Below are 15,562 nucleotides of genomic sequence, written 5' to 3'. Positions count from 1 at the left end.
TTGCTTGTAATGTGAGTCTGCTGGTGATACCTTCTCTTACATTTGTGTGTCTTAGAAAGTATTTCCCTCTCTTCTGTGAAGCGTGACCCTGCTGTGTCTCAAATTCTTGGTGGACGGTGTTCCCATCTTGCCACACTGCCCTCCTCAGCCGCGTCACTTCTGGTGAAAGGTCTGTCCTCTTCCTCACTTTGTGTCTGGACAGATCGTGTCCTTTCTCTCTGCTTCTTTTAAAATGTTCTCTATTGCTGGTTGCAAGCAATTTATGATTTGCCTTAGTGTAGTTTTCTTCATGTTTCTTGCTCAGGGTTCATGGGGTTTCTTGGACCTATAGGTTTATAGTTTTCACCAAGTTTGGGAAATGTTTGGGTTTTTTTTTTTTTCAAATATTTTTTTTGATCATCCCTGCAGAGCTCCAATCATATGTAGAGTACGCCTCAGCTCACTGATGCTCTCGAATTTTCTTTATTTTCTTTCTTTCCTTTTAATCTTTGTTTTCTCTCTGTTTCATTGGGTAGTTTATACTATTATGCTTTCAGATTTGCTAATCTTGGGACACCTGGGTGACTCAGTCAGTTGAGTGCCCCCCTCTTGATTTTGGCTCAGGTCATGATCCAAGGGTCATGGGATCGAGCACTATGTTGGGTGCTGCACTGAGCATGGAGCCTGCTTGAGATTCTCTCTCTCTTCTTGCTCCTTCCCTGCTTGTGTGCGTGCATGTGCGTGTGCACACACACCCTCTCTGTCTCTCTCTCAAATAAAAAACAACAAGAGCAAAAAGACAAATCTGCTGATCCTTTCTTCTGCAATGCCTGTCCTGTTGTTAAGCCCTTCCACTGTGTTCTCCATTTCAGATACTGCAGGGTTCTCTGGAATGTAGATTGAGACTTGTTATCTATTCCTTCTCTCTACTTACCATATTGGTCCTTTTTTAGCCTTTGAACATATGGAATACAGTTTTAATAAGCTGTAACATTCTCGTTACTAATTCTGTCATCTGTGTCAATTCTGGGTCAGCTTTGATTGATGGATTTTCCCCTCACAGTTCATTTTGAGAGAGGGGCTGCTCCTGAAGAGGGAGGGCTCTTGATGTGCTCAAGGAACAGCAGGAAGGCTAGTGTGGCTGCTCAGAGGAATCATAGGGAGTTGCTCTGCCCTACCCTCCAAACCGGTTGTAGGTATTCATCTGTTGTGGCTTGTGATGAGATTTTACATACTTCATCTTTGAAAGTTTCTTTTTACACTGGTGGTTACTGCTAAATACTGATTATCAATCCGTGAGCATCACTTGGAAGGCATTTATCAAATTCTCTTAGGGGCACCTGGGTGGCTTAGTCAGTTAACCGTCTGACTTTGACTCAGGTCATGATCTCCTGGTTTGTGGGTTCGAGCCCCACGGCCAGCTCCGTGCTGACAGCTCAGGGTCTGGGGCCTGCTTTGGATTCTGTGTGTCCCTCTCTCTCTGCCCTTAACCCACTCGCATTCTGTCTCTGTCTCTCAAAAATAAATGTTTATTTATTAAATAATAATGTTATTAATTAAATAAGATAGTTAATTTTATAATTTAATGTTATTAATTAAATAAAAATAAATGTTTATTAAATAATGATGTTATTAAAAATAATGTTTATTATTAAAAAATTCTCTTAGATTCTCCTCTTGATATTTGCCTTTTAGTGTGCCCTTACATTGCAGATTAATAACTCCTACTGCAAGTTTTTGGAAGCTCTTCAGTTACACAGTAAAGTAGGTTTTGAAATAGGGAAATTTCGTCTGCACTGGCACTTACATCAGGTCTGGAAGTCCTGCTGGAACTATAGTTTGATACTGGAAAATGTGTGATCTGGCTCGAACCCCCTACGGTTCCCCCACTCACTGCTCCTTGCGCCTTAGCACAGCGGCTTCATTTCTGTCCTGGAGGGTGCCACACTCTTCCTCCTTGAGGCTCCTCTGCCTGGTCTCTCGTTTGCCCTGTTCACTGCCCAAACACGCCTCCCAGAGAGCTGCCTCTGACCTCCCTCCCTGGGCCTGCTCCATGTCTGGGTCCTGCAGATGCCTGAGGATCTGGTTCATTCCGTGTTGGCCCCACACTGAGTGCAAGTTCTGTGGCGGCAGAAGTGTGTCTGCCTCACCCATCTTGTGTCCCTGCCCCCAGCCCAGGCCCAGCATGGAATGCTTCGGCAGCAGTCTGGAGGAGAGGTGAGCCCTGGGTACCGGTGGCTGGAGTTAGAAACGGAAAGGAAAATGTCAGAGTCCCTGAAGGCCCAGGGAAGTGTGACACCATAGAATTCAAAAGGAGGAGGTCTGAATATCTCCAGGAGGTAATGGTGCCATCCTGGTGGTGGAAAAACTGTGTTGGCTTTGGCTTTGAAGAAAAAAGAACTGTGTGTCAACCTGGCCTGGGTACAAGTGACAAAGCCACAATGAGCACAGGAACATACGGGTTATAGCTGCAACTCGGGCCAACTACCAGGTGCTCCCAGCTCTGCGGGACCTCTGTCGGCTTTTGGTGGCCAGCCGGAAGGAGGAGGGATGTACCAACTGAGGTAGATACGTGTATAGACACCTTACAGATGTGTTTGCGCACATCACTCTTCATGTTTCTAGCTTTTTGTTCTGTAGCATGATTACATGTTAGGAAATACCACCAGCATTTGCCGTTCATTTATTCAACTTCAACTTCTATTCATTTATTCTCACATTTGTATGGGCACCTGGGTGGCTGAGTTGGTAAAGTGTCTGACTTCAGCTCAGGTCATGATCTCGCGGTTTGGGAGTTTGAGCCCCGCTTCAGGCTCTGTGCTGACACCTTGGAGCCTGAGGCCTGCTTTGGATTCTGTATCTCTCTCAAAAATAAATACACATTAAAAACATAAAATAAAATAACATTTTTATTAGAGAAGCAATGCACATTAGTTGTAGAAAGTACATATAATTACATAGAAGAAAAATTATGAAGCCCATTAAATGCTGTGTATCAGTTTTCTGGCATTTACCTTTGCAGTTTTGTTTTCTTAAGTTATTTATTTTTTTTTAAATCAGAAATCTTTTTTCTTTTTTTTAACGTTTATTTATTTTTGAGACAGAGAGAGACAGAGCATGAACGGGGGGAGGGTCACAGAGAGAGGGAGACACAGAATCTGAAACAGGCTCCAGGCTCTGAGCGGTCAGCACAGAGCCCGACGCGGGGCTCGAACCCACGGACCGTGAGATCATGACCTGAGCTGAAGTCGGATGCTTAACCGACCGAGCCACCCAGGCGCCCCTTAAGTTATTTATTTTGAGAGAGAGAGAGAGAGTGCATATGCACGAGTCAGCCAGGGACACAGAGAGAGGATCCCACACAGACTCAGTGATGTCAGTGCAGAACTTGACGGAGGGCTCAATCTCACAAACCATGAGATCGTGACCTGAGCTGAAATCCAGTCAGACACTTAACTGACTGAGTCACCCAGGCGGCCCCCTTTGCAGTTTAAAAAATAGTACAACAGCAAAAGGGAAGCAAAAATAATATAAAAACAGGGAGGGGGATGAAACATAAGAGACTCTTAAAATATGGAGAACAAACTGAGGGTTGCTGGAGGGGTTGTGGGAAAGGGGATGGGCTAAATGGGTAAGGGGCATTAAGGAATCTACCCCTGAAATCATTGTTGCGCTGTATGCTAACTAACTTGGATGTAAATTTAAAAAATTAAATTAAATTAAAAAAAAGAATTTGGAAAAAAGTACAACAGTATTTCCACAATTGCATTCTGTTTCTCAGTATGAACAATACTGAGCAAAAATGAGTTCCCATTGCTAGACACATGATTTGTTTCCAATGTACTTGCTAAGTATGAAGTTTTTAATTCCTGTTTACTAAATTCTTATGTACATTTAGGTCAATATTTGTGTTTTCTGCTGCATTCCAGAATCTGTGTAGTTCTCTACCAGTACAGTACTGTTTTAATTATTTGCCTCTATAATATTGTTTGTATCTAATGGTAAAAATTATTACTCCCATTATCATTTCTGAACTTTTTCTTAGTTATTCTTATGTGTTTATTTTTGGGGGTTAACTTTCTAAACATTCTAAATTTTAAAAACATTTCTTGGGGCGCCTGGGTGGCGCAGTCGTTTAAGCGTCCTACTTCAGCCAGGTCACGATCTCGCAGTCCGTGAGTTCGAGCCCCGCGTCAGGCTCTGGGCTGATGGCTCGGAGCCTGGAGCCTGTTTCCGATTCTGTGTCTCCCTCTCTCTCTGCCCCTCCCCCGTTCATGCTCTGTCTCTCTCTGTCCCAAAAATAAATTAAAAAAAATAAAATAAAATAAAAAAAATAAAAAAAATTAAAAAAAAAATAAAAAAATAAAAACATTTCTTTCTATTGGAAATGTTATAGAATAGAATACATTAAATGTATTAACCAATTTAGAAGGTATATCTTCATAATTATTGAATTTTCCAATCCAAGGAAACTTGTATGTATTTACATTTCTTTAAGTACCTCAAATATTTATAATTTTATTCATACTGACCCAACATACTCCTTTTTAACTTAATTCCTGGATTTTTAGTTTCTTTCTGTGGTGGTTACTGCTGTGATGAGGATGAACTTCTTTCCTAACCAGTTTCTGCTGAAACACAGATACTCGTCTCTCACTTCATGTGAGTGATACAACATTACAATCTCCCTAATCCTTTTGGTAGTTTTTCCCATGATTCCTTTACTTTTTCTAAGTTCACAACTAATGACAATTTTCTCTTTTTCAAATATTTAAATCTCTTTTTTTTTTCTTGTCTTTACCGCACTGACTAGCATTTCCAAAAGTACGACATACTGGCGGTAAGAGGACAAGTTCTTATTCTGACTTTAATGAGTATGCTTTCAGCCTTTTACTACTAAATATTATGCAGGCCTTGAGTTTAATATGGATATTCTTGATAAGGTTAAGTAAATTTTCTTTTACTTCTGGGTTACAGAGATTTTAAATCATAACTAGACATTAATTTGCCCACATGCCTTTGAACATCTGCCAGTATAATCACCCACTGATTTCTTTCCCAGATAATGAGTGCCTGTTGTGCTCCATACCCCCACTCTTAAGAAGCTTATCATCCCAATGAGAGTATTTCTAACCCTGCTTCTTTCTCAGGTCATCTAGCCAAAGTCTCACTAACCCCATCACCATAGCCTTAGAGTAGAAGCCCCAGTTCCAAGTCATCTAAGCTCCTAACATCCAAGATAGAGCAGTCGAAGTCTTTGTCTGTCCTCCAGCTTCTGGAAGGGGCCACAGCGGGGTTGTCCCTGCTGGAGGGCAGGTGGGTCTCCAGCCCATTTTGTCCAGGCCATGTGCAGTGAGGCAGGCTTAGGGTAGAGGAAACATCCATTTGACATGGTGAAGGGGATGGCTTTGTGGGCTGGACACTGGGGTTATTCCTGAGAAACTAAAAGAATGACTCCTATATTCTTAAGAGTGAAAGGTTTATTGTTTTGAGTGTACCATATTTTAAAAGTATTACAGTCATGCTCGTGTCTTTTTTTCATCTTGTTGTGTTTCAGCTCTTCACCACCAGGAGTGTTCCTTGAGAAGGACTATGAAATTTACCGGGATTATAATGTGGATGGACAACTTCTTCACTACAGGTAGAACCCACTGTGTCACACTTGGCCCTGTCTCCTGACTCAAGGGTGGTGTTTCTGGCAGCTCTTAGATGAGCTGGGGAAGAATCTGGCTCAACAAGAAGCAATGAGCTAGGTGTATACAGCACGTGGGGCCCTGTACTAGCCAGAGGAACATGAGGAAAAGCTGTTGGGGCCACCAGCGCATGGGTAGAGGCCTTTTGGAGTGGCCTCCAGGCTCATGTGGCAGCTTTGGGAAAGCTGGAAGAAGCTTGTCACTGCCCAGTTTGGAGAGCTGTGGAGCCCATTGCTCTTAACAGAGGAGTGAGTCCCTGGGCGATCCTCAGCATGTTCTCTCCTGGAGCTCTAGGCTGTGTGTCACAGTGCTTCCCCAGGCAAAGTCAGGAAGATTGGTGTTAATCACAAGGAAGGAAGTGGACATTGATTGGTCTCTCTTGGTCATGGGTTGGCCTTGCAGAGTATTGGAGGGTTCCAGAGATGACCCTTAGGACCCAAGGGCACAGAATCTGTCAGACTGGGCAGGGGCCGTCCTCAGTCAACTCATAGCTCCAGGTGGGGTTCCGTGCCTCTTGGTGGCCTAGGTGCCCTCAGCACAGACCAACAGGAGTGATACCAGTGTTAGTGAGGAATTTGAAGCCCTGAGGGGTCTTTGGTGGTTTGCTCCGACGTTTTAAAGGTCAGTGTTGGAAGTGCTAACTGGGTTTGTTGATAGAGGATGGAATCTGAGCCTGTCTGGGCCCATCAGTGTGGGTGTGTGACTGAGGGTATGTTCTGCACCAGTGTGGGTGCATTGAGCACTGCTCTGGTGGGCTGCCTATCAAAGCCCCCCACACTCTGCAGGGTACGTGTGACCACCTGGGCTTTGGTGGCCAGTTGCTGCGCTGGCCCTGCCACCCTGGGTGCCATCTGAGCTGGGTATGAGAATAGCAAGTTGTAGTTTTAGGAGTGCAGGCATTTTGCACACGTGATACCCACTTCCTAAGGAGGTGGTAGCAGAGTAATTCCTGGCTGCTGCTGCCGCCACCGCCACCTCCTCCTCCTCCTCTTCTTCTTCTTTTTAATCTTTATTTATTTTTAAGAGAGAAAGATCAAGAGAGAGAGAGGGAGAGCATGAGTGGGGGAGGGGCAGAAAGAGAGGGAGACAGAATCTGAAGCAGGCTCCAGGCTCCAGGCTGTCAGGCCAGAACCCAACACGGGGCTCGAACTCACAGACCGTGAGATTATGACCTGAGCCGAAGTCAGATGCTTAACCGGCTGAGCCACCCAGGCGCCCCGTCCTATAGCACGATCTTGATGGCCCACAACGGACAGGCCACGCCATGCCTCCTCGGGCCACAGCCCTCAGCACCCTCTGCCAGGCAAGGATCTTTCTTTACCTCATAGCCCCTGAGGGGGGCCTGGCACCAGGGTTGTGTCATTACCTGCTGAGTGATGAAAAAAAGTACAAAAATAATGCTTCATGCTTGTTGAGTGTTTCCTGTATGTCAGTACTGAGCTGAGGACTTTATCATATGCACATTATGTTACTTAATTCTCGTAAGAACCAAGGAGGACGCTAAGTCAGTGATGGTAAGTGATATTCCCAAGCCCCGCAACCAGGGAGCAACAGGCTGGCATCCAGTCTCAGATCTCTGGATTCCAAAGCCAGCAACCAGGAGCAGAGTTCCCAGGAATGGGAGCCTGCATCCTGAGTCCTGCTACTGTGTGACTTCTCCTCAGGACAGTAAGCCGAGCTGCTGGGCATCATCGTCAACTGGTGGGTTCGGTTCCTGGCTGTGCTGAGTAGGCCATGTAACTGGCGTGTTGGAGTAGGCTGCCTCACCCACCTCCAGTAATTGGAAGTCGTGGCCTTGTGCAGAAAGATCCAGCAGTAATCAGAGGACAGAGGCAGAGATGGCAAACTATACAACTGGTTTAAGACACTTGGGATTTCTACTTTTGCAGCGGTAGATTAACTTCTCTGAGACCAGCCTAAACACAGAAAACAAAATAGACGAAATTGTCCTGAAGATCGACTAAGGTGTGAGGACTTGAGGGCTGAGGAGGGATCAGTACAACCCAGCACACATAAGATACTGCCTCTCCCCCAGGACAGTTGAGAAGCCGAGCCGACCTTTGAGTGGTTCCATGACTCCAAAGTCAGAGTCACAAAAAGGAGCTCTAGTTAACATTCCATGTGGACCCCTGAAAGGCTAAACCTAAACCAGCCCTCAAACCTAAACCTGATTTCCCGTCAGCTCAGTCTGACATGGGATTCAGGTTATCTGCCCTTTCCCCAGCTGCCTGTCAGAAACAAAAATAAACCCAGAGCCTCAAATTATCTCTACAGTTTTTCATACGTAGTCCTTAGAATATCAGTCTAAAAATTATCTATGTAGAAAATCCTAAAGAATTGACCAAAAAAGTCCTAGAACTGATAAGTGATTATGGCAAGTTTGCATGATACAAAGTAAGTTTACAAAAGTCAATTTCTTTCCTGTATACTAGCAATGAATAAGTGGAATTTAAAATTAATACCATTTGCATTAGCACCCCCAAAAATGAAATGCATAGGTGTAAATCTAGCAAGATGTATCCGAAATCTATATGAGGAAAACTACAAAACTCTAATGAAAGAAATCAAGAACTAAATAAATGGAGAGATATCCTATGTTAATGGACAGGAAGATTCAATACTGTCAAAATGTCAGTTCTTTCCAACTTGATCTATAGATTCAGTGCAACCTCAATCAAAAAACCCCAGCAAGGTATTTTGTGGATATCAACAAACTGATTCTAAGACTTAATGGAAAGGTGAAAGATCCAGAATACCTAACACAGTATTCAAGGAGAACAACGTTGGAGGACTAATACTCTTGATTTCAAGACTTACTGTGAAGCTACCCTAATGAAGACAATGTGGTATTGGCAAAGAATAGACAAATAGGTCAGTGTAAGAAAATAGAGAAATAAACCCACAACAATATAGTAAACTGATTTTGACAATAGGGAAAGGCACTTCGGTGGAGCAAGGATGGTCTTTGCAACAAACAGAGCTGGGACAACTGAACCCCCACATGTAAGGAGATGAATCTAGACACAGATTTTACTGCATGAAACTTAGCTCAAAATGGATCTCAGAGCTAACTATAAAACTCAGAACTTACTCATACAAGATGACGCAGGAGAAAACCTAGACGATTTTTGGTATGGTGATGATTTTTAGATACAACATCAAAGGCACCATCCATGAAAGAAATCATTGATACAGTGGAACTTCATTAACATTAAAATTTTCTTCTCTGTGAAAGATGTTGTCAGAGAGTGAGAAGACAAGTCACAGCCTGGAACAAAATACTTGCAAAAGCTAGACGTGATAAAGGACTGTTATTTAAGATATACAAATAACTCTTAAAACTCAACAGTAAGGAAACAACCAGAATTTAAAATGAGCCAGTGGGGTGCCTGGGTGGCTCAGTCGGTTAAGCGTCTGACTTGTGATTTCATCTCAGGTCACAATCCCAGGGTTGTGAGATTGAGCCCCTCATCGGGCTCTGCACTGACAGTGTGGAGCCTGCTTGGGATTCTCTTTCTCCCTCTCTCTGCCCCTCCCCTGCTCACACTTTCTCTCTCTCTCCCTCTCAAAAATAAATCATTAATAAATAAATAAATAAATAAATAACAAACAAAACGGGCCAGAGACCTTAACAAACACCTCATTAAAGAAGATAAATAGATGGCAAACAATTATATAAAAGATGCTCCACATCACATGTTATCTGGGAAATGCAAATTAAGACAACGAGATCCGCCCGCACACCTACTAGAACGGCCAAAATCCAGAACACCGAATAACCCGATGTTGGTCAGGATGCGGAGCCACAGGAACGTTGGCTCGTGGCTGGTGGGAAAACGGAATGGGGCAGCCACTTTGGAAGACAGTCTGGAGAGTTCTTATAAAATTAAACATGCTCTGGCCACGTGATCCTGGAGTCACGCTCCTTGCCGTCTACCTAAAGGAGATGAGAACTTGGGTCCACACGACAGCCTGCACACGGGTGTTCACAGCGGCTTCACCCAGAGCCCCCAAACCCTGGAACAGCCGAGGTGTCCGTCAGCAGGTGAACGGACAACCTGCGGTCCATCCAGACAATGGGATGTGGGTCGGCACTAAGTAGGAACGGGCTGTCGAGCCGTGAAAAGACCCGGAGGGACCCTAGATGCGTATTACGAGGTAAAAGAAGCCAGTCCGAAAAGGCTACGCACGGTACGATTCCAAGTCTGTGACATTCTGGAAAAGGCAAAACCGTGGAGACGGTAAAAGACGAGTGGGGGCCGGGGGTCGGGGGGACGGGAGGGACAGAGGATTCAGGGCAGTGAAGCTACTCCGTGTGACTCTCGGTATCGGGCACACGGATCACACGTCTGTCCAAACCCGCAGACTGTACGGGCCTCGAGTGAGCCCTGAGGTAAACTGTGGATGCCGGCTGCTGACGAGGCATCACGATCAGGTACCCGTGTCCGTTCACTGACTGGGACGCAGGTACCACTCTGGCGGGGATGCTGACAGCTGGAGAGATCGCACACGAGTGGGGGCAGGGGGTATATATGAAGTCTGTGTACTTTCCCCTCAGTGCTGCTGGGAACCTGAAAGTGCTATAGAAAGTTTTCTCGTCTGTGCCTAGGTGCAGAATGTTATGGGTGAGGGCAGAGTTGTAGGAGGGGAGTGTGGTTGAAAAACAGGACCTGAGATGCTGGGGGCGGAGGGGGTGGGCAGTGATAAGTGGCCCACCACCCCATAGGAGCACAGGCAGGTACTGAACCCAGGAGTGAGGCCTACAGAGAGATAACCATATTGAATCCAGAGTTAGGCCGCTGGAAGGACCACCCTGGCTATCTGTTGTAGAAATAGTTCTGTGCCCAGTGCTGGGGTGGGACCAGGGCAGAGATGCACACACAGAAGCCCTTGTAGTGAGTGTCATGATGGGTACCAGAGGTGGGGGCGGGCCTGGGGGAAGCTGTCTGGGCAGGAGAGCCCCCTGGAGGGGAAGGCTGCAGGGCTGTATGAGGAGCTATGTGCAGGGACCTCCCAGGACAGGAGCACAGCCACTCTAGGCTGCACTGCCCAGGAGTCAGGGCCCCAGCAATGAAGCGTGCACAGGTCATTTACAGAGAAGCCCCCCCCAGCAAGTATCAGGCCCCTGAAGCCTGAAGCTCCCATTTAGGAGGTGAGGAGGACGCTGAGAAATGACCAGACCTCTTGGGCCATGACCCCAGATACCTATGAGGCTGAGACTGGTAGGTAATGGGTTCAGGCTGATAGCTGGGCCAAACTTCCACCTCTCCCCAACAGGTAACCTGTGCCTATTCCCTACCCAGAACCTCCCCCAGGTAACCTGTGCCTGACCCCCCCCAGAACCACCCCCAGGAAACCTGTGCCTGTACCCCCACCCACCCAGAACCTCCCCCTGGAAACCTGTCCCCCCCCCAGAACCTCCCTCAAGGAAACCTGTGCCTGTCCCCCCCCCCCAGAACCTCCCCGCAGGAAACCTGTGCCTGTCTTCCCACCCACCCAGAACCTCCCCCAGGAAACCTGTACCTGTACCCCCACCCACCCAGAACCTTCCCCCAGAAACCTGTCCCCCCCAGAACCTCCCCCCAGAAAACGTGTGCCTGTGCCCCACCCACCCAGAACCTCCCCCAGGTAACCTGTGCCTGTCCCCCTCCCCCCTCCCCCCAGGACCTCCTCACTTCGGTGGAACTCGGGCACCAAGGAGCGTATGCTCATCAAAGTTGCGGACCGGGAGCCCAGCTTCCTCTCCTCCCAGGGCAATGGCTATGCCCTAGACAGCCAGTCTGGCGGCCGCTCCCGCAGACCCTCCGGTGGGCAGCACTCACCCAGCCTGCAGACGTTTGCCTCAGAATCTGATGGCCCCGTCTTCTTCCCTGAACGGAGGCCATCACCCTTCCTGAAGAGGGCCGAGCTGGGGAGCTGCTCCCCGCTGCTGGCCCAGCCACGCAAGCCTACCAGTGACTCGCAGCCCTCCTCCCCACGCTACGCCTATGAGCCCCCCCTCTACGAGGAGCCTCCCGTGGAGTACCAGGCTCCTATCTATGATGAGCCGCCCATGGACGTCCAGTACGAGGCTGGCGGGGGCTATCAAGCTGGCTCACCCCAGCGGTCTCCAGGCCGCAAACCAGCACCCTTCCCACAGTCACCCAAGCAGGGCTCCACCTCGCCCTACCAGCAGCTGGTGCTGACCAGGCAGAAGTGCCCTGAGCGTTTCCTGAGCCTGGAGTATAGCCCTGCAGGCAAGGAATACGTGCGGCAGCTGGTGTACGTGGAGCAGGCCAGCTCAAGCCCCAAGCTGCGTGCAGGCCCAAGGAACAAGTATGCACCCAATCCCGGGGGTGGCTCACTGCCCCTGCAGCCCAGCCCCTGCCTGCTGCGGGATCAGCGCCTGGGGGTCTCCTCTGGGGACTACAGCAGCATGGAGGGGCCTGAGCTGCGGCATCAAGACGATGCTATGTCCTGGTCCAGCCAGCAGGACACCATGTCCTCAACAGGCTACTCCCCGGGCACCCGCAAGAGGAAGAGCAGGAACCCCTCTCTGTGCCATGTCCCCAGCGCCTCGTCCACCGAAGTCCCCGGGGACCGTGACCTCCTCGCTGAGCAGCCCCCGGCTGAGGAGCGGCCCCTGTGTGGGCCCGGCCTGGCCCCAGTGAAACGCGCAGAGGGCAAGACTGGCGAGGCTGAGCCCTTTCTGGCGCAGGCCCGGCTGGCCTGGGAGGCACAGCAGGCCCGCTTTCACACGAAGCAGAGAGGCAGCTGGGACTCCCAGCAGGACGGCTCGGGCTATGAGAGCGATGGGGCGGTGCCTCTGCCCATGCCTGGGCCTGTGGTGCGCGCCTTCAGTGAGGATGAGGCGCTGGCCCAGCAGGAGAGCAAGCACTGGCAGAGGGGCGCCTTAGAGAGGCTCGCTTTCCCCCAGATCCTACTGGAGAAGAGCATCTCTGTGCAGACCAACCTGGCGTCGCCAGAGCCCTACCTTCACCCCTCACAGGTAGGGAGGTGTGGCCGGGGTCCCCGGGCAGAGGCGGGGCAGGTGGCACTCCGTTCCCGACAGGCATGAGGACAGGCAGCGGGGCTCCCTCACCGCAGTTCCTGCTAAGGCCTGGCAGGATGCTGTCAAGGTATCTGGGGGTCAGAGGCTGTGCCCTGACTCCCTCCAGGTCACGGATGCAGGGAAGGCAGGGGAAACGGGTGGGCAGCCGCCCAACCACTGAGCCCCTGAGCTTCTGTCCTCCCACCTGTGAATGGACTCTCAGGTGAGGAACTATGCAGGCGGAGTGTCGGGCACCCTTGCTCAGAGCTCTTCCCAGTGAAGAGGAAAGGCCAGATACCTGGTCCAGAGGCCCGGTCTGGCTTGTCCTTCCCTGCTCAGCGCCAGGTGCTGGCGTCAGTCAGGCCCTCTGAGCCCACGTGTATCTTCTTTCTAGATCATGTGCTGGAGCTTGATGTCCCAGAATTTTGTGTGGGCCAGTATCTTAGTTTTCACCTCCTGACCCCTGACATTTCCGACCAGTCTGCCATATGAAGCCAAGGCCTGGCATCTGCCCAGAGCTGGCAATGGCCAGAGGGCCTCCCGGTATTGGGCTCCCCACTTCCACCCCCAGTCCTGCCAGGGAAGACATGCCCAAGGGCCCTGTAACCTTGGGACGCCAGTGTCCCTGGGCAGGGCTGCCTTTGTGCCCCTCCAGGCTGGAGAGCTCAGAGCATCATTTCTGTCTGAGCTGAGAAAAGAAAGGGGTGTTACCCCAGTGACACCTTGTACACTTGTGCTGAGGCCATTAAGAAGGCAGGGAGGGGGCCTGGGGCAAACCCTCCCTCTTCAGCTTCGTGGGAGACCAGGCCTGCAGTGCAGGCCCCCTTGCAGGCCGACCTTGCCACTGCACAACCTCACTCTGCCCATGATCCCATGCGAGGATCTTCGTTGGAAGGGTTAGGCTCTGATGGGAAGGGGCAGGCAGTGTAGGGGACCAAAAGTGACATTGACGTGTTCTGTGGAACTTTGCATGTGGGCTTTTCCGCATCTTGGCAGGGTTGCCCTTTTCATCTGCTTCCCAACCTCAGAGCCCATAGAACTAGCAGAAGCCGAGGCAAACAGCAGTGGCAAGGCCAGCAGGAGGCAGCATCCTTCCACCACCAATGGGGGCAGCATTCCCCAGCTTCTTCCCGCCTAAGGCCACAGCCCAGAAAGCCAATGAAACACACCCATGGCTTCCTCCTGCCCCCAGACCTGCACTGGACACCCCCCCGCCCCAACCAACAACCCTTAGTCGCAAGAGTAGGGAACACTTCCCAGAGGCTGAGCCCCTAGGGTAAAGATTGGACGGAGGGCCTCTCTGGGTCCCCTCGCCAGCTGTGTGTTTATGAGGTGGGTAGAACAAAATGAGGCACAAGCCTCTCCAGCAGCCTCATGGACAGTGGGGGGGGGGGGGGGGGACACACCTCTCTCCTGGCTGGGTCGTGTAGGGCGCACACCCGCCTCATGGCCCGTCTGTCCTTCCTAGTCCGAGGACCTCGGTTCCTGTGCCCAGTTTGAGAGTAGCCGCCAGGCCCGCAGCGTGATGCCCAGTGCTAGCTGTGTGTTCCCCACCTTCACTCTGCGCAAGCCGTCCTCGGAAACTGACATCGAGAACTGGGCCTCCAAGCACTTCAACACACATACCCAGGGCCTCTTCCGACGGAAAGTGTCCATCGCCAACATGCTGGCCTGGAGCAGTGAGTCCATCAAGAAGCCCATGATTGTGACCAGTGACCGCCACGTGAAGAAGGAGGCCTGTGAGATCTTCAAACTGATCCAGATGTACATGGGCGACCGGCGCGCCAAGGCAGACCCGCTACATGTGGCCCTGGAGATAGCCACCAAGGGCTGGAGCGTGCAGGGCCTGCGGGATGAGCTCTATATCCAGCTGTGCCGGCAGACCACGGAGAACTTCCGCCTCGAGAGCCTGGCTCGCGGCTGGGAGCTCATGGCCATCTGCTTGGCCTTTTTCCCACCCACACCCAAGTTCCACTCCTACCTGGAGGGCTACATCTACCGGCACATGGACCCCGTCAATGACACCAAAGGTAAGACTCAGTGCGCGAGACCCCTTGCTCCCCCAGGCTCTGCCACCAGCTCAGGTAAGGGCCGTGGCAAGAACGTCCTGGTAGGCGCTGGCAGCAGGTACGTGGAGGCAGGCACAGCACTTCCAAGCAGACACACGTGTCCTCTGGTAGCCATGTCCTAGGGTTCCACTAGGATGTGGGGTCCTTGGGGAGCCCCTCCTTGGCACTGAAGCCCTGAGAAGAACCACAGGCAATCCTAGAACAGGGTTCCCAGCCACAGGCCAACAGGTCAGAAAGAAGGAGGTTGGATGAGCACTGGCATCCACGTCTCAGCCAGCGGGCATCCACTCTGCTGAGGCCTTCATAGCTGGTCGCTCTGCCTGATGGGAGAGCCATCAGGCAGCCCTGTGTGCTTAACTGCGTTTGCTTTCAGCCATGTTGTGGCCTGGAGGGGTAGCCATCCCAGGGGACTCAGGCTGTCTGTTGTGAGGGGGGAAGAGACTGGAGGGTCCCAGAGCAGGGCTCTGGCTGCTGAGAATAGGGAGGAGCATGGTGACTCAGGCCTGCATCAGCTTAGCCCCAGGCCACCAAGGTACTGCGAACTGACTTGGCCTTGAGCCACCTCAAAGAATCAGAGGTTCGACCAGCATGAGTAGCCAGGTGCTGGTGGCTGCCTGGGGCCAAGTGTGGGGCCACATTCTGCCAAGGGATCCCAAAAGCCATGCATCAGGTTTGTCTGGTCCCAGGCCTGGCCTGCTTGGGGGAGGACTCGGGGCCATGGTCTTGCCAGCCAGACGGTGCCTGTAAAGCTGGCACAAGTCCTAGGCCAGGCAGAGAGGGGACAGGGCCAG

General features: G+C 50.5%; 1 protein-coding gene across 4 annotated transcripts in view; it reads left to right on the top strand.

Annotated features, from left to right (window-relative positions):
• The window catches only part of ARHGAP39 (Rho GTPase activating protein 39), a 108,567-nt gene that overhangs the window by 76,814 nt on the left and 16,191 nt on the right, over positions 1-15,562 (top strand). For 3 of the 4 annotated variants that reach the window (XM_053896285.1, XM_053896284.1, XM_053896283.1), the window contains 3 exons: positions 5,537-5,620; positions 11,337-12,660; positions 14,171-14,732. In XM_053896285.1, coding sequence (XP_053752260.1) covers positions 5,537-5,620; positions 11,337-12,660; positions 14,171-14,732 — 1,970 coding nt within the window. Of the gene's footprint in view, positions 1-1,714; positions 2,319-5,536; positions 5,621-11,336; positions 12,661-14,170; positions 14,733-15,562 lie in introns of those variants that run through there. The other variant, XM_053896286.1, reaches the window with a different exon arrangement.

The sequence above is a fragment of the Panthera pardus genome, unplaced genomic scaffold, assembly GCF_024362965.1.
Source record: "Panthera pardus isolate Hobbes unplaced genomic scaffold, ASM2436296v1 HiC_scaffold_7, whole genome shotgun sequence".
Taxonomy (NCBI): domain Eukaryota; kingdom Metazoa; phylum Chordata; class Mammalia; order Carnivora; family Felidae; genus Panthera; species Panthera pardus.
The sequence above is the reverse complement of the archived record's forward strand: the minus strand, read 5'-3'. Positions and strand labels throughout refer to the sequence as shown.